General features: G+C 52.8%; 1 protein-coding gene across 2 annotated transcripts in view; it reads left to right on the forward strand.

Annotated features, from left to right (window-relative positions):
• Positions 1-6,809, forward strand: part of LOC109318198 (USP6 N-terminal-like protein) — a 164,396-nt gene extending 157,587 nt beyond the window's left edge. For both annotated transcript variants that reach the window (XM_019547288.1, XM_019547289.1), the window contains exon 16: positions 852-6,809. In XM_019547288.1, the coding sequence (XP_019402833.1) occupies positions 852-2,575 (1,724 nt within the window). In that variant the 3' untranslated portion in view covers positions 2,576-6,809. The remainder of the gene's footprint in view (positions 1-851) is intronic.
• Positions 6,810-18,059: the final 11,250 nt, after the last annotated feature.

The following is an 18,059-nucleotide window of genomic DNA, read 5'->3' on the forward strand; positions in this document are numbered from 1 at the left end:
TTGTTGTTAAATGAGCCCTGCTAGAGATTTCCTTTTATACACTATAGAGGACCTGCATTAAAGCATGCCTTTTTCTCCATTGCAAGTTAGTGTTAAGCATAACAATCCCAGCTTCTATAACTACCCTATGAAATAGCCAGTGTGTTAATGACTCAGGGACCCATTTTGCTGGTCAGATAGTATCGCATTTGGTGAGAAGCCCATTTAAATCTAAATTGATTGCTGCATTTGTGTTACTATAATTTCATTAAGGGGAGAAAGTGTTCAAGCTTGGAAGTGATAGGGATGCGCTGAGTCAAATCCTGATATTCCTAATTTAGGAAGACGGCAACTGGACCACAGCTAGCTACAGAAGAACTAACTGGTGCTGTCTACATCAACAGAGAGTCAGGCTTGGACTCTTGGCAGTACCCAAAGGGATGTGCTGCATAAGTCCCTTTGATACACAGGCACCGAACTCCCTTAGGATTCCTCTCCCAGCAAAATAATCATTAGTAGAAAAGAAACTGTGCCTGGAAACAAGACGTTTAAGTGACAGAGGGTAAGGGCGGCCTTGGTAGAACATGAGGATACTGAGCTGGGATTTTGTCAAGGCATCTGTGTAGTTTAAAGGCTCTGCTGTGTGACAGACCAGTCACAGGCAGACGGGCTGAGGAAGATGAATGAATGACCCACCATCACTGTCTCTCACCTGCGGCTTGTGTTGAACAACTAGATAGTTTTTTCCTGAACAGCGGATGTTAGCAAGGTAAAATCTGAATCCCTGCCACTAGCTCATGGTAAGGGCTTAGGAAAGGACTTACTGAAAATGAGCTAACCTGTGCTTGTTTGGCTTTTTCTTTTCTCTGTAGGAAAGCCTGAAGAATTCCCAAAGAAGCCACTGGGACTAGAGGTTTCTCTAAATCTCATGGCAGCGAAGCCCAGCATTGCAGCCAATGGCCAGAATAAAACAGTGGGTGACCTCAGTCCAGAAAGAGATGTAAAGCAGTCACTGCCAAACAATAGCTCCATACATCTGAATGATATTACCTGCAATGAGACTGTGGCAGTAAAGGACAGGACCCTTGCACTCCAGCAGGATGGATCTCCCTCCCCAGCAGCAGCAGCAGCAGCAGCCACCACAGACATGCATCAGGATCCATTAAAGGACCATGAGGAAACCCAGCAAGGAAGGAAAAAACAGGTGGAACCACCAAAGGAAGTGGCTAGTGAAAGCCCATCTCAGGAGTTGTCTTTGCCAGAGGAGAATGAAATTCAGGCCCTCCTGGAAAGCCAGGAGGTACCTGCAGTGAGCAGGATGACTCCCTCCCAAGAAGATCCTCAGGTTCTTAGTGCTGGGAGATATAAAGAGGACCTGCAAGAAAACTGTCCCTCTCCTGATGTTGGCAAGACATGCTGTATTGTTTCTTCGGCTGCTCAGTTACAGACACTGCCACAAGAACAGCCTGATGTGGTAGCAGTGGACAGCTTGGCTAGTGAGATGGGTGAGCCAGGTCAGAATCCCCAGGGAGATTTGCCCATTGATCACAACCACACGTCAGGAGGAGGAGAGTCCCCAGGGCCAACACCATCTCTCCCCTCCCTCACGGAGCAGAGCTCCTTGGAATCCACCATTCCAAATGCGCCAAGCCCTCAAGACACGAGCACCACCACCTCCTCTGTGGATATACCAGAAGGAGTTGCTCCACCCTCTCTGGAAGAACAGCCATGGCCTCTGTGTCCAGAGTTCTTCCCACCATCAGAACAGGATCTCGCTCCTCAGGCTTTGCCAGAGGAAGCGCAAGCGCCTCTCATGGGCATGGAGAAGACTCTGGTAACTCTCCCTCTTCCTCTCCTGAATGGAAAGCGACGGCCTTCTAATGTGTCTCAGTATGATAACTTTCCTGAGTGGGAGAGCAGAGAGGACAAACCTTCTGGGCAGGCGTCCAGCATGGAGAAACTCAGTGGCACGATGCCACATGAGAAACTGGATCTCAAATGCTCGGTACCCAAATCAGCATCCGTGGGTGAAATTGCAGATCTGCAGAGGCACGCGCATGGGTGCGGAGACTCAACCCAGCAGCCCTTGGGGCTGGGCTGCTCAGCCTTCAACTCCCTCCCTCACCAAAGGCCTTCTGGCAGCAGTGGCAGTGTGCCAATCTTACCTACACTTGGCCCCAGAGTGGTTCAGCTGGCAGAGGGTCTCCATTCCCACCATATGTCATCCCCAACCCTGAAGGAGCAAAACAGCCCCTATAAAATTGTAAAGACCACCACCCCGCTTCATTTGGCTCACGCCACAGAGCAAGACTGCTTGAACAGAAAGCGAATGGCGCTGCCTTTGCAAGAGGCTAGCCCTCGTGTGGCTGCTGCCTGTAGGGCAGATGATGGAGGGGCCCTTCCTCCCACAGCAGAACTCAAGGCTGTGGCTGCCAAAAAGACTGTCCAGACAGCAGTAAATGCGCTGAGGGATCCACGTCCCCCTCTCAGCCCAAAGCCAAAAATACCACCCAAGATTGCCAAAACCCATTCAGAGAACAGTTTTCATCTGCCCCGTTGGCCCCCAGCACGAATGTCCAAATCAGAGTCATTTTAGCAGGGCTAGAGAGTGAAGAGAGGACTCTCATCATATTACCTTGTCTGTTCTAGAGACAACCTGAAAATAAGGTTTGCCTCTAGAAGGCAACGCAGCCCAGGGTAGAGAGAGGAGGCAATGGCAGGTTGGGTTGTGCTAGGTACGACTGCCTGGGGCAACGCTAGGTTCAACAGGAGTCAGAATTGTTCTCAGTATTACAAATGCTGGTACCAGGAGGCAGTTAAAAAATATCCGTGCTTTCTTTTCTATGAACAAATCACAAAGTGCTTTCAATTTTTTTTTTTTTAATTCCCATCATTCATGTGGTGAGAGAGAGAGGCAAAACTGGTCAATCTTTTCTCCAAGAAAAGATCTTTGGGTCATGGCCCTGAGTTTAGTTTCTGTGAACACAAGAACAGCCCTGACGCAGAGAAGTCTGAACCGTTCTTCCAGGCAGAAAGGAAGCACTGGAGAGAGAAGAGAGGCTTTCTTTAGAGACGGACAAGGGCTCGGTCAATGTGGCCAGTAGCATTTCTTTCGATGCCTTCGCAGCAATAGATTTGTTCGGCGTCCTTGTATTTTGCAGCTTTCCACACAAGGTTTGGTAGTCTCAGCCAGGGAGCCAGCCTTCTGTAATGTCTATGCAATAGTCAGCTTTATGCCAGGTGTCCCATGGAGCACTGCTTTGCATCTGTGCATCCTCTCACTGAGAGTGAAATGGGGCCATGGAGCCTGCCTTTCCTTGTTCTCCAGCTCCCTGCATACAGGAGATTTCCTGAAGGGGAGCTGAGTGCTCTGTGCAGATCACTTCCACCATCCTCAGTTGGGGTTATGTAGTGTTACACCAAAGGAAACTCAGAAAGCCAAGCTCCTTTCTGCTGCAAGAGGAGGCTGAGGTGGGAGAGTTGACTAAGCCATGCCCCTCCCCATGATAGGCTCAGACAGGTTCACTGAACACACACAGTTTCCTTGAATCCCTATGGGTGATGAAAGGCTGGATCTCAGCTGCTGTGAGTTCTCCAATATCCTATCTGCTGTCCTTTCCTCTGGGCAGCAGGGATGATGTGCTGGTATACTGCCTTACAGCTGATGAAAAGAGAAGTAAGGAGGCCGCTGCCATGGTCAGTTACTAACCCCCATATAACTGGGTTAATAAGATGGGGGTAGTATTTCCATCAGTAAATGGTGGAGGTACCGTATTTTCTTCCATATGACACCATCTTTCCCCTCCCCACAAAATCAGCTTGCCAGAATTGGGATGCATGTTTTAAGTGGGGAAGCTGTTTTCTATGCTGGAAAAGGAGTATGCCCAGAGACACTGTAGAGGCCACCCAGCTGTCAAGACGGCTGCCACTTGTGTCTGCTCAGCACACTGAAAGGGTAGCCCTCTTGCAGCCCTGGCTGTTGGCTGAGTGCTGAAGGTTGTGCCCAGAGTAACACACGAGCTGTTGACAGTATCTTAATGAGGCTTGTGATGTGGAAACAGGAACTTGTATAAAGTTCTTACAATTAAGAAGTAAAAGTCTGACTGCTGCCCTTTGCAAGGGCCTGGGGCCTAACGCTGTGTGACACAGTAAGTCCTCCTGGAATCATAGTTTCCAAGAAAGGTGGCACCACAGGAGAGAATCTGACACATCAGTTAAGTTCTGGATGCCATCCTTCTTGGACACTCTTTGTTTCCAGGAGGACCTACTCTATCTCTGACTCTGGAAAAATCTTTTCTCTACTTCCTGCCTTTCCAAAACAAACTGGGTTTTTCATTTGGATGGGGGGATGGAGTTGTATATGAGAAAATATGGTAATTTTGTTTTACCTACCAAGTCAGCGGAGTATAATAGGATTTTGTGGCAGCTTCTCAGCAAAATGTCCAAGACTAGACTGGCCCTTGCTCAGGTCAGGTGAAACATCAGCGTAGAAAATCCAGTGGAGCTGGAAAGGAACCGGGCTTCCCAAAGCCTCAGCTCAGACCTTCAAGAACTGGAAGTAAATCAGTGCAGCAAGCAGTGTGCAGGGCTGTTAACTTAGTAGCCTCAAGAGCTCCTGTTCTGTTTCCCCGTATGACAAAGCTTCTTTCTTTGACGCTTGGGCTTGTTGCTTAGCATGGCTGTCAGGTCATGCTCAGCTGTGAAATGGGTAATCATACTTACTGACCTACCTACCTGACGGGTGTTTGTGGGGATTATTTAGATGATGTTGCTAGTGCCCTCTGCAGAGGAAAAGCACAACCTCAGTGCTAAGACACATTAGTCTGAGACACCACAGACACCATCGTTGAAATACGAAGGACAAAGTTGCTTCAGTTGGCTTTAATTTAAGCATGTTTTGCAATAGTTGTGCAGTAGTTAGGAAAGTCACATGTTTGTGCATTTAATACCTGGACAGTATTTCAGGCAAGTATTCGGTCACCGTTAATTATGAACAGCAGGCCATTGGCTTCTAGAGCTCAGTGGGAAGTCACGGAAAAGGCTGCAATCATCTGGTTTCCATGCAGTGGGATCTGGTCTCCCCTCCAAGTGCACACATAACCTCCCATTTACCTCTGGGAGCTGAGCTCATGCATCTGACAGGAGGCAAGATCCCTTTCCCTCCCAGTGACCTGCCTCCATGTTTGTGTCTGCTGTTTGTAATGACAGTAGGCATTGCGAGGTCAGAGAGAGAGTATTTCTAGGGCATCCTGTAATACCTGCTTTTGGCGGCAATAGGCCTGGAATATTCAATAGCCGACAAAAGCATGATAAAGCCACTACAGGGAAACCTTTTCTCTGCTCTGGGTTTGGGATGCACATTTCCTGTTCTCAGGAAAGCCTGCATTGGGGAAAGGCAGTTGGGCTAATTCAATGCATGTACTATTCAAAAGTCATCATGCTGATCCTCCTCTCCCATCTAAGATGTAGGCCTACAGCCGGCTTTGAAACCTGTAAAAGCTAATGGAAGGACTTCTGTTCCCTGACTTCAGATCAGGTGGCTAACAATATTAGCCACTTGGTCTAAGTGATGCTAGGCTGTGTTGTGAAGAAATGCCTTGAATAGAGACCACAGGTCCCTGCCTACGGGCCTGTCTTGCCACTTGAGTCAGTGCCAAACAACCTGGATGAAGGCATGACGTCTCCATTCCTGTCAGATTAGGAACCTCATGTTTCATACGTTATTAGGAGCCGGTAGTTTGAGCTAGGGAGCAGGATACGTTATCAGGCTAAGTAGGTACAGGGAAAACCTCCAGCTTGCTTGTCAGTCAGACGCTCCTGAACGTGGCTGAAAGGGTGGAGGCTGGTCTGGAGATCAGCTGCTTCCCCACAGACAGAGCTGAGGTTGAACCCATGGTCAAGCAGCCCCAGTCAAGAAAAGTCAGGATGGGGTCTTGGGGGGGGTGTTCTTGATTGTCTTTTGTGAACTGCTGCAAAGGTCTGTGTCCTCTGCTGCAGACTGGGAAGCATTTCTGGACAACGGGCAGCGTTAAGCCCCATATGAAGCCAGTTGAGCTGGCCTGGTTTCTGGGAAGTGATGCCTCACTCTGCAGCAGACCTGTTTCTTTTTTGTTTAGTTTGTTTAAAACATCAGTAATCCATTTATTAGTTCCTGTTTCTGTCTGCCATTGGGTCCAGTCCCCTCCCCCATCCCCTGTATGAAGAAGCAGTCTCCCCTGACTTGTTCCTTTCCTTGGAGGTGTTTATACTGCACCCATCACCCCTGAGGTGTCTGAACTCCATGGACAGCGCCGTGATACGGGGGATAGGAGCCATAGTGCCCAGCATCAGGCATGTGGTAGGTGGGAAGAGTCGGGCAGGAGGAAATCCCCAGGGCTGTGATGGAGAAGCAGGACCCGGGCCCTCCTGCAAAGGACCGACTCTGAGGATACCCCAGACAGATGGCAAAGCCAGTGTTGCAAACTCAGGAAATCAGCTGCCTTTGCCCCACGGCTCGTTCCATGTCAGCTGAAACGGACTGTGTGAGATAAGCCGGGCCTTGCTGGTTTGGTGTCCTTGTTTTGTTGTTTGTAAACTAGCACTTTGCGCGTGGGGGGGAGCAGGAGGGGTGTTGTGCAGCAGAAGTGTCAGCGTGTCCCCTCCCTTCCCCCCAGTGTCACCGTGATCACCACACATCCTGGGAGTCGGGGACAGGGGCTCTCAGTGCACTTTGACAGACATGTCGCGGTTGGCTTTATCTGTACGCGCTCTCCTTGTTTATGGCGTGGGCTGCGCCCTCCCATCACTCTTGTCCTAACGTATTATTATTATTTTAAACTATTTTTTATGTACATCATGCTTTCTTCTCCTTTCTCATTTCTTTTTTGGTAAGGCTGTTTGAAAGGCACAGCACAGCACGCCTTCCTTTCCCCCTGCTCCCAGCAGCCGTGGTCCGTGGTTGTCTTAACTGGTAAGGGAGTTTAGCACCAGTTGCTGCAGCCTGTTCCTTCGCACACAGCATCCTCTGGTCTCAGAACCGTCACCCCAGTGTCTTGCCTTGGGGGAGCAATGCGGCATGGCTGCTGCCCCATTAGGTGGGAGCCCCACCATCTTTATGCCGGACCTGCGCCCATCCACTGTCTCCTGGTCACTGCATGCCCTGCTGTCTTGGCTTCTCTGTGGTTCTGGCTGCTGTCATTGCATCCTGGGCCCAGTGATCTCTGAGGCAGGCATTTGCCTTGGGACCTGAATAAGCTGCCTTGCTGCAGAGAGACTGATGTATGTATGGCCAGAGGCTTTGCCCTGTGACAAGTGCTGGTGAGCTGCGACAGCCCTGGAGAGATGCATCTTATCTTGGCACAACAAGATCCAGCGGGGTAAAACCAGGATGAAGTTGGGGCTGCCCAGTTCTCCAGGCGTGGGATGGAAATGTGCCCCCCACTTAGATCACAGCACTGGTCTCCTTTCCATGCAACCAGCAGCAAGCCTGTGGTGGCAGCATGGACACGTGCCTGCTGTTTCTTGCAGTGAAATGGCTTATCCAGCCCTGAAGCCTCAGTACTGAGCGTGCCCAGGAGAATGGCTAGTGGAGTCTGATTAAGCATCACAGTCAGGAAGGCTATATACTCTATTCACAGGGAACTCAGCCCCCACCCCGACCGGCGGGCCTGTTCTGTGGAAGGCCATGTGACTTTACAGGGCAGAGGGAATTCAGTCCTTGCGGTGCAGGGAATGCTCCTCGTGAGTCAATACGTGGTAACTGCCCTGTGACTCAGCACTGACTGCCCACAGGGGGTAGGTGCGTGATTCAGCTGACTTGCAAGAGGCAACCATCAGGTGTGGCCTGCTGTGCTCTGTCTTTAGTCCCCTACTTGAAAGTTCTGCCTTTTCTCTCACTGGATGCAATATTTTTCCCTGTTAAATTGCACTAGCGCTGTAGTTTCTCACTGGAGGTGACTGTGTACGAACGAGGGGCAATATGGTTCAAGCAGCCCTTGGGCTTTCTATGGCTGAGGGAGTAAGAGGGCAGAGCATTTCTGCTCTAACATGCTAAGAAGAGACAAGGATTTGATGTAGCAAAAATACTGAGGGCCACAATCAGCTTATGGAAAGCTTTAAGAGCTACCTAGAAAACCTGGCATTGCAAACCACCATCCTGCACAGGCTCATGCTTTACATCATGGGTGTTACATAGCCCCCAAGCTGGATCCAGCCTATGTAGCCACTTTACCCAGCTTGCTGGATGACAGGCGTGGATTAGGGAACTGGCCTGCCACAAAATGGTGATTGGAAGCAGGGCCAAGCATAGGGCTGACAGCCCCTGTTGCCCACTGGCCATTTTCCTAATCACCAGTGCTGGCCTCTGCCATGTGCTGGAGCTGCCACTGTGGCAGGGGGCACATAGCAGTGGCAGCTCTGGTGCGGGGCAGGCAGCTGCTCCTGTCCGGAGCTGGAGTTGCCACCACCACCACTGCCTGCTCCTGTCCAGAGTTGGAGCTGGAGCTGCTACCACTGTGCTGGCTTCCTTGTGTCCCTGCCCAGATCCAGACCTGAGCACAAGGTAAGTTCAACAGCCCTGCTGTAAATGAACCAGGTTGATCATCTCCACTTTATGCCAGGAGCACTATGCATCTGAGAGTGCTTTGGTGGGGAGGGGGGGAGGAATCGGTCCCACAGCACAGATCCAGTCACCCATCTGTACAGCTCTCAAACCACAGTGTGCTCCATGCCTGTTTCCCTGGTGCATGGTGTAATGAGATCCCAGCACAGCTAGGCCAGGACTAGAGTTGTGACAAGGGAAGAGGGCTTTGGCACGGACGTGGGAGTAATTCTGCCTTCTGCCCCCAGGCCATGCCACGTAAGTCTGCCACAAGGCTCTGGTGGCAGCAGCCCCCCGGGCATGGAGACAATCTACAAGCCAGAAAGGGTTACTGTTTAAAACCAGAGCCTGGAGTCAGTCTGAGCCATAGCCAGGCCACACCCTAACAGCACGAGCAACTGGAGCACAACCTGGGTGTTAAGGACTGTGGCTAATCTCTAAGGAGACAGAAGCCACAGTGACCACAAGACCATGTGTCAGGAAGCCCTGCCTTACAGGCTCCATAATGGCCTGCAGCTGCACCCCTCTCACTTGCAAGCAGATTTACAAAACAGTGCTGTATTTTCAGCTCCCAGCAGCAGGCCTACCTGGCAGGAGCTGACATATTCCACCCTATAAGTCATAATACAACTGTGGGAGCCAGCCTGCTTTATTGCAGTGTTAGTCTGAGTGATGGCAGGGGAAGGACAGTAGTCAAATGGAGCAAGTAATAGGGCCTTCACCTGTGCAATGCTAGTGGGTTGGAGCACTGCACAGATAACAGCTTAACCTCCCTTGTACTAGAGGTTCCTGTGTATGAAGTAGTATTTCCAAATTAGCCAAAAGTGCCTGCAGAAGGGGAGGGCCAGGGGTAAATAGATGCAGTCACTGGGATGAAACTCTAGTGTTCAGAGCTGTCTATAACATGGGCCACACTGCTCTGGTGAGGGGGCAGATGTCTGACAAAATACTCCCTTCTTTCTTTTAAGGGGGCTTCTCCCCTGCCTTTGGACTGCTATTGCAGCTTTTATAGCAAGTGGATCTTACTCCATAGGCCACACCAAAGAGATAGGGTTAGTTCAGATTTGTGCCTAGCATTAGCTAAGCTAGGTTTGGACATTAATGGCCTAGGGGCACGTTGCTGATCAACAAAGCAGCTGTGTGCAATTCCTGCAGAAGGAACAGAAAACTGCCCCTTGCTCTGGCTGGCTGCTGCCTCTGCTGGCTGAATTAAGAGCCATTCACTAGGGCTGTGCAGATGTTTGGTAGCTGTTTTGATTCAGAGGAGATTCGGCCCAATGCAGGGAGCGAATTTCTAAATCAAATCAGGACACCAAGAAAAAGTTCAGAATCAATTTGAAGCATCCAAATAGATTTGGAAAAAGATTCAGCCAATTTGGAGATTCGGCCATAGACTAAACAGGCAGCTGACAGCTGCCTCCAGCTGGTAAGTCTTGGGGTTGCAAGAGGGATTGGAGCTGGGGCTGGGACAAGCTGCCCGGTGGGGAGGGGGGGGTGCAGGATGCAGGCGCAGCAGTGCTGGGGGCGGGGGCTCTGCCCTGCTGCTGCTTGCCCAGCTGGGATGGTGGGGGGGAGGGCAGGTGTGGCTTGCTGTGGGCAGAGGGGGGCAAGTGGCAGCAGGGCAGAGTCCCTGCTCCCAGCGTTGCCATGCCTGCATCTTGCGCCGGCTGGCAAGTGGTGGCAGGGCTATGCCCTGTTGCCACCTGGAGTGAACTGTGCCTGCATCACACCCCCCTACCCCCTGTGACAGCTGGGTAAGCGGCAGCAGGGCAGAGCCCCCACAGCTCCCCCCACTGGAGCAGGCAGGCACAGCCAGGAGAGCCACGGGAGAAGCCCCCATGGCTGCCCTGCCCAGCATCTACCGCATGGTGCAGGTGCAGCAGGGCACCGCGCTGTCTGGGAGCTAAGTAGGTTCTCCGGCAAATCTGGACATCATCAAGTTGAAGAGCTGCAGCACCTCACTGTTAGGTGGTGCACAGCCTCCCCGACCTGCTGAGCAAGAGACTCTCCCAAAGCATGTCCCTGGCTCGGGAGCAGAATCCCCCAGTGGAACCAGAGCTCCTAAGTCACCAAGGCGCCCATGGCTGATGCCACCTTTCTTTCCCCCTGCCTCCTCCTTACCATTCCCGAGCCTCTAACACCCTGTTAACTCTGCTGTCCCTGTAACGGCAACTGCAGGGAGCAGATTGCCATTAAAAGCATCTGATGCTGTTTAGATCCTAATTAACTTATCAGACAGACATTAGTCTGAATGCCTCCCCCTTCCCCCACACCCAATTTTTCTAGCTCTCCTGCTCCCTCCTTTTGACATTTGCTGCTGGTCCCACTATATCGGCCAGTTTGCAGCTGTTTCACCATTCACTACAGGTTTCAAGTGACTAAACTACATGAACCTTTCCACTCCAATCAGCTCAGCATGGCTGAAGAGGAGACTAAGGCTGCCACAGAGCCACAGCTGCCAGGAGGGGGACGAGGGGGTTGTTGCTGGGTGCGCTGCACTGCACCGGAATTGTCACTGCTCTTGGTCACTTGCTGTGCAAGCTCCCCCTCCCCCCCTTAGCTGACGTAGCTACAGGTAAAACATCCCTGGCACAGCTTGGCTGCCTGGGAGCTGCTGGCTGTTCGACTTGGACCTTTTGGGCAGGTGCCAGCTGAAATTCAGCCCCTCCTGTTGGCACAGGCTGCAGGCGCCCGAGATGTCTCTACCTGCACAGCTGTGGGGCAGCGGCTGCTTTTGGAGGCCAACAGGCCCAGAGTGAAACCTGGTGCCTTAGGGCAAGCTTTGGCACAGCTCTGCACAACGCAGCAGCCAGCAGATGGTGCTGCATCCACATCCGCATGGCCTGCAACAGTTTCCGGGGGGGGGGAGGGCCTGCAATCTCAGCTGTGGTCTTGAACAGAACAGTCCTAGAGTCTCCGTCCCCTCTTCCCACATTACTGCTACTCCTCCCAGAGCCCGGTCCTGGCCCCTAGGGGAACAGGGTGGATCCAGCCCGAGGGCGCACAGGGCACTGGTGCAGCAGCTCTGCCCATGCTCTAGGGAGATTTGCACCCGCTTCGCAATACGGGCAGGGTGAAGGTGATGCGTCACTACCCTTCACACGGGTCACTCACAACAATAGCCCTTCTACTAGCAGTGGGTGCCCCCTGCAACACAACTCAATAGTGTGAGCTTTGGGTCTTCAGAAAGGGAACAAGGTGCCCACAACAGCAAGACTTGGGGCCTCGATGCCCAAAATGCGATGGATGCATCCTGCTGAGCTCCTCATTGACTTCGGTTTCATTTGGGATGAGCTCCTGACCATGGGGCAGTTGTAAGAGCAGGGTCTGTTGCCTGCAGGGCTCAAGGCTGAAGTCAGCACATGCAGCTACATCTGCCACAAAATATCGTCTGCTCTCCTGCAGTGGTCTGACCACCCTCCTCCACACCCACCCATGGCTGCTTGGACTTTGGCGCTGAAAGAAAGCATCCCAGTACCCAGCCTGCACCCCTGTGCTTCAACCCAAGCCCCCGCGCTGTCTGCTGTTCATGAGGCGATTCCACCATGGCAGCCCAGCATGGCCCCACATCCACTGGCCTCCCACCATTACCCTTTTCCTCCGCCAACAACACTGCATACAGTGCTGCAGACAAGAAACCTGCAGCCATTCAGGGTGTGGCCACACGAGATGTGCAGCACAGGCAGAGCCAGTGGGGAAGCCCCCCTCCACCAAACCCATCCCACTAGCTCTGGTGTGCAGCCCATCCCTTACAGCTGGCAGGAGCCTACCAATGCCCATCACTCAAAAGGGTTGCATGGCAGCAGGTGGCAGAGACAAGAGAAGCCAGGCCTTACCTTGGTGCTGGGTCTCAGTAGGTTGCTTGTGGACACCTGGCAGCATCCACACAGCGCCCGAGCTCCTGTCAGTTCCTGTTGGGTGCCCCCCACCTCCGCTACCCCGGCCTGCCCCGCCTACAGCTGCTATGAGCTCAGTAACCCTGCCACGTCCCTCCCTCAGAAATCAATGAGTCAGCACTAAATAATTGATGCTAAGTGCAGCCGGGAGTGGGGCCAAGACAGTGCGAGCGACGCTTTGGGCTATTTTCGGCTCTGGTACACAGGAACAGCAGGGACAGGCAGCATTTTTCCCTGGCTTCCAAACCCGGATGCTTTGGCACGTGGAACAGCAGGGGGTGGCACAGAGCAGGGGTGAGGGGCAACGCTGAGACAGGAAACCTGCAGAGCCCAGGAGATGGCACCTGCCCTTAGCCTTGGCTTTTCTGCTTCCAGGGCAGACTCAGCCAAAGGCTGTAGCTGGAAGTTTGTGCCTGCCAACTTGTATCCACTAATAAAGCAGGACTCACATATACTTCCCTGGAGAAAGCCCTTGACATTTATAGCCACAGGCTCATCTGTGCCCAGGACCCACCCCAGTCCTGAATCCCAGCCCTTCTGCCCCTGTGCTCTGCTCCTCTCTGCCACCAGCAAAACCATTCAGCTCTTGGGGGGGCAGGGGCTCTGTCTCACTGAAGGCCTGGGCAGGTCTTAAGCCCAAGGGTCTTGGCTGGGACCTCCAAGCACTTCTGTAATGCCAACAGCCAGCCAAGCTCCCAGCCCAGCTGGAAGCAAGGCTTCCCCAGGTGGCATTTAGCATGCTTTTTACCACCCAGGGCTCACATGACCTTGTGCAAGGCATGAGGTAGGCAGGCACACTAGGCTTTGGCAATGTTGAGCAAATTCACCCTGTGAAGGAGCCCAGGGCAAGTCTCCAAGCAGCCTCGTGCTGCAGAAGCTATAGGAGGCATCTGACACCAGGGCAGCTGTAACCCAGACCCTTCCTTTTGCACAGCAGCATTTGCATGTTCACACCATGCCCTCCTCTTGCCCTGGGACTGCACTGCAGAGGCTTCGCCCCTGCTGAATAACAACCCTGGCTCCAGAGATCAATCAGACAATGGCACTGCTCAAAATGAAATCCTATGTCAAAGTGCATCTCCAGTACTGCTTACACCACAGCAGATGGTCCGTCCTCCCCTTCATTCCCCATAACCCCACAGCAAAGCCAGATTCATGCACTGAGGAAGCCACTGCAGCTAGAAATGCTGGTTTCAGATGCACTGCTTGGCCCATATAAAAAGGGTCCTGGCTCCACCAGCTTCTATCCTCCCACAGTAATAAGCTGCAGGCTCCCAAGAGACTAGTACCATCAGGGCATTTCATCTCAGTCACAGCAGGGGGGAACTCACCTTCCTCATCACCTCTCTATGAAGCCACCACTTTTCCTGCAGCCCAAACCCAGGATAAAGACCCCGCACAGAGCTACAGCTCTGCTAATCCCAGCTCTGATCCCAGCAGCCATGCCATGCTCCACTGTAGCACCCATGGGCACATTTCAAGTCAAAGAGGGTGGAGCCAAGGTGTCGTCTTTGTCACCTGTGGTACCCGGGCTTACTGGATCAGGCTGGGCCCATTACTGCCAGCCCCATGGCCTGAGCTTGGCCAGCAATGCCCTATAACAGCCTTGTGCACAATGGCTCAGGTAACACAGTTCGGAGGTAAGCAGCCCTGGCACCCAGGTGCTGCTAGGCATAGCAAGTAATAAATGCACCTGGCCAGGCTGACAAGACTCTCCCCTGCAGGCAGCTTTGTTCCCATCCCCAAACTTAGGCCCTGAGGCATCAGGAGCAACCATACCTTGTGGTTTTCCCCATACCTGTGAGCTCCCTGCCTCTTCCCTGAGCCTTGCTAGGCTCTGTCACAGCAAACACTACTCCTGCACCAGCTAGCGGCACAGGCTAGTAGTGCTCAAGGTGGGGTGCATGCTGCATTGTACTTGCAAACTGTTGCTACAGCCATGTTGTTTTACTGTGGGCGGCAGGTCTGACAGGAACCCCACTGCACCACACATCTGCCCAGCGAGAATCATTCCCTACCCTGAAAACCCTGCAGCATAAACAAGCCAGAAGCAAAGGAGAGCAGAAAGAAAGCATCTTCCTCCTCTTTGCTGGTGGTGAACTGAGGCAGAATCATATTCAGTCAGGGAAAGTCAGGTACCTAGAGGTTTGGTCTGCACTACAAAGTCCCACCTATGCAAGGTAGCAGTGGGAAAGGATCACACATATCCCCAACCAGTTGTTCAAGGGGGTGATGTAGCAGGGCTTTCTGCTGTCATACGCTGCATCTGCGCTAGGGTGCTCTGCTGACAGAGCTGAAGGGGCAGCAACCCTGTAACACGGATCACCCCCAAGTAACTGGTCCCAAGTCACACCAGGATCTCTCTGAGCCAGCAGGAATTGGTATCCATTTCCCTAAAGCCTAGTCCAGCTCCCTTGCCAACAAGACAATCCTTCCTCTGACCTGCTAAAAAAACAAAGGGAAGCAGAAAGGAAGCATCCACCAGCAAGACCACCCTTCCTCTCTGACCTTTTCAGAGATAAGCAATGGCTGGGAGCGCTTGGGCCCAGGACAGGAGCCCTTCCCTGAAGAGGCGTGCAGTGGCACAGGGGGACAGGTTGGGACAAGCACAGCCACTGAGACTGGGCTCATTCCACCCATCCCTCTGGTCATGAGACTGACCCTGCTGGCTGGCAGGGAGGGCCCATGACAGGATCTAGCAGGAGCAGCAGAACTGCAAAGCATCTGCATCCTTTTCTTTCCAGCCAAGTGGTATGTGCAGTTGGCTGCCAGGTAGGGAGGATGGGGATGGGAGCCCAAAGGGTATTCCTCCTGTGCACTGGCGACACATAGGGGGTGCTCACAGGTGCACTGCACCCCCTGAAATCAGCCGTGCACCCCCTGGAAGCACCATCCGCAGAACTGGAAGTGCACTTCTGGTTTTGCCACTGGCTCGGTAATTGGCCACTGGGGGACCCCCCGTTGGTGATCTGGTGCTCCCCCCAGATTTGGGAGGCAGCAGTCACCCATGCTACTGTGTACACATTTCACCTCCCTACATTTGCAGCTCCTGTCCTGAGCAACTGCTGCCAATGCCCCTGGGTGGCTGGAGGCTGCAATTTGAGCGCTGAGCTTCACTGCACTGCTTCGGAGCTTCCAGTACATGACCAGCTTCTTTTTCTCAGGGGCTTTCCAACTATGGGTGTCCTAGCTCAGTGTAGGCCTTGTATCAGCCTAGCAGGAGAAGCCAAGGGGCAGAGACAATAAACTGCTTCCCTGAAGTCTTAGAGCCTGTAACAGAACCTGAAACAACCACACGTGTCCACGCTCGAACTCCAGCTGCAAAACCCCTCTTTATGTCTGCGTATCACGTGCACATGTGCATATGCTGAATCTGTCAAGGGTCTCCCCTGCAGTGGGCTGAACAGGGCCGATGGTCTTGGTCCTCTCTGCTTCTCTGACAATAAGGTTCAAGTTAGTGCCTGCTGCTTCTAGCTCCCCTTTCCTTGCCCCCCACCCGCGAGTGCTGCTGCTGAGCTCTGAGCTGGTGCTGCATGACTCTCACTCATCTGTTTATATTTGGGTTGTTAACGTGTGAAAAGTCCTCAGAGGGACAGGTGGTGTGAGCAGCTGCAGGCAGCTTGGGCGGGCTCTGCAGCATACAACCAGACACCCAACAGCACCGAGCAAAAAGGTGAGAGCAGCAGAGTTCATGCCAGCAGCCTCCTGCTGATGCCTAGACCCAAGAGGGCATCTCCTCCTTGCGTACTTGTCCTCATGGCCAGACAGGTTACTAGCAGAGGCTGGCAGGTGTGGGCAGGGTTAAAACCAACCTCACCCTTCCCAAGTCAGCCCACAGATGGGGACAGAGTGGGGCTGCCAGATAAGATCTCACACCAACTTGGGAGAGGGCACAGTGAATTGTATCCCTTGTTTGTCAAGGCCACGGAAAAGGGCAGCAATGACCCTCTCTTCCTACAGCTTTCACACCATCAGCCTCCTGGCAAAGGGACTGTCATTGCACCAGCTGTCACAGCGCTGGCAGCTGCACACGTTGCTCAGTGAGACTGCTGCCCTGGGAGAGCCGCTTCCTCCAGCACATATCAGATGCTTTTCAAGTGGCTTTTTGTCAGTCAAACAAAGCCTTTGTATTTCCCCTGCAACAAGGCTTCAGCAAGCAGCAGTGGCTCCATGCAGTACCCAGGTGCACAACCAGCTTTGCTCTTTATGCTGTGGCTACTTGGAGGGCAAAGGCCTGTGTGGGACCCTGGATCACCCACCATGCTGAAGTCATAGAGCACCTAACTCCGGCTGCAGCTGGTTCAGCCTGGCTCCTGGTTATGCACTGGCACAGAGACCTAGCTGACCCAGCAACGAGGTCCCATATCCAGGGCAACTCAACCTGTTGTACGGACAGTGCAGCTCACTGTGAGGCTGTCCAACAAAATCAATCCTAGGGTCTGATCACTGCAGATAGGACAGAAAACCTGGGTTTTGTTGCCAGCCTTGTCACTGACCTGGTGCATAATTCACTCCACTGCTGTCTGTCTAGTCTCTTCAGAGTGCATGTCCTCCAGGGCTGGGCTTGTGCACACATGGAAAACACCTACTCTGCAACCAAGATCTGGCGCTAGCATACCATGCAGGCACTGTGCCCTGCACAAAAATGGCTGTTTGAGTCCACTTGAGGAGCAGACTGAGTTCAAGTGGCCCTTACCATGACACACTGTCACAGCTATCCTACACTCTTGGTCTACTTGCAGAACCTGCAGAGATGGCTTTCAGCTGGTTAATGCAGGCACACAGGGCAGCAATGCTAGCAGCTAACAAGCATGGCCCTGAACAGCCTGCATTGAAACCCATGCTGCAGAGACTTCACTGCGCTCAATACCCATGTCTCTACATGCTGCACAGCACCAACTGCAGCATAGGCAGCTCCATGTCATGTCCATGCAGGGAGTCAGTGCAGAAGAACCATCGTACTTTGAACTCGCACTCCGGCCTACTCGGCACTAGCTGCCCCAAGACGACAAGCCCAGCCCCTTGTTTGCCCATGCTGGAAGCTGCCTTGGGTCTCTCATATCTCAGTTTGTTGAATAAAATGAGCTTAAATCTGTCAAGTGAAAGGCTGCCAGGGAACTTCACAAATCCGGCACAAGGGCAGAGGCAGCCACGAATGTGCGCAGCAACAGTCACCACAAGCAGTGAGGCCTGCCCTGACCATCATAGGTGCTCTCGCTGATGCTCAGTTACCTGTTCCATTCCTTGTTGACAAGGAGAGGGAAGTACACAATTTATAGTCGGCACCCGCCCATTTGGGCTCTAGAAGTGGATGAACATAGGAGGAACCACCTCCTAGACAGTCTAGAAGGAACTTGGGTGGGTGGGGGGGCAGGACCCACGAGCACATACAAGTCCTGCCAAGCAGGGCAAACATGACCATATTCATGACATCCCACAGAGCAGCACATGTGGCTGTATCAGAAAAGCTGCCACTCTGTGGGGTAGATGTGCCAGGAGGATGGGAGATCAAGGAGAACTGCTGCGGGGTCTGCTCCCTACTGGGGTCTCTGGCGCGCCAGCTGGAGCAGCTCCAGGCCACAGTCCAGAGACTGCGTGCCATCAGG

Source organism: Crocodylus porosus, unplaced genomic scaffold (assembly GCF_001723895.1).
Source record: "Crocodylus porosus isolate Cpor-Errol unplaced genomic scaffold, CroPor_comp1, whole genome shotgun sequence".
In the NCBI taxonomy this organism is placed as follows: Eukaryota; Metazoa; Chordata; order Crocodylia; family Crocodylidae; genus Crocodylus; species Crocodylus porosus.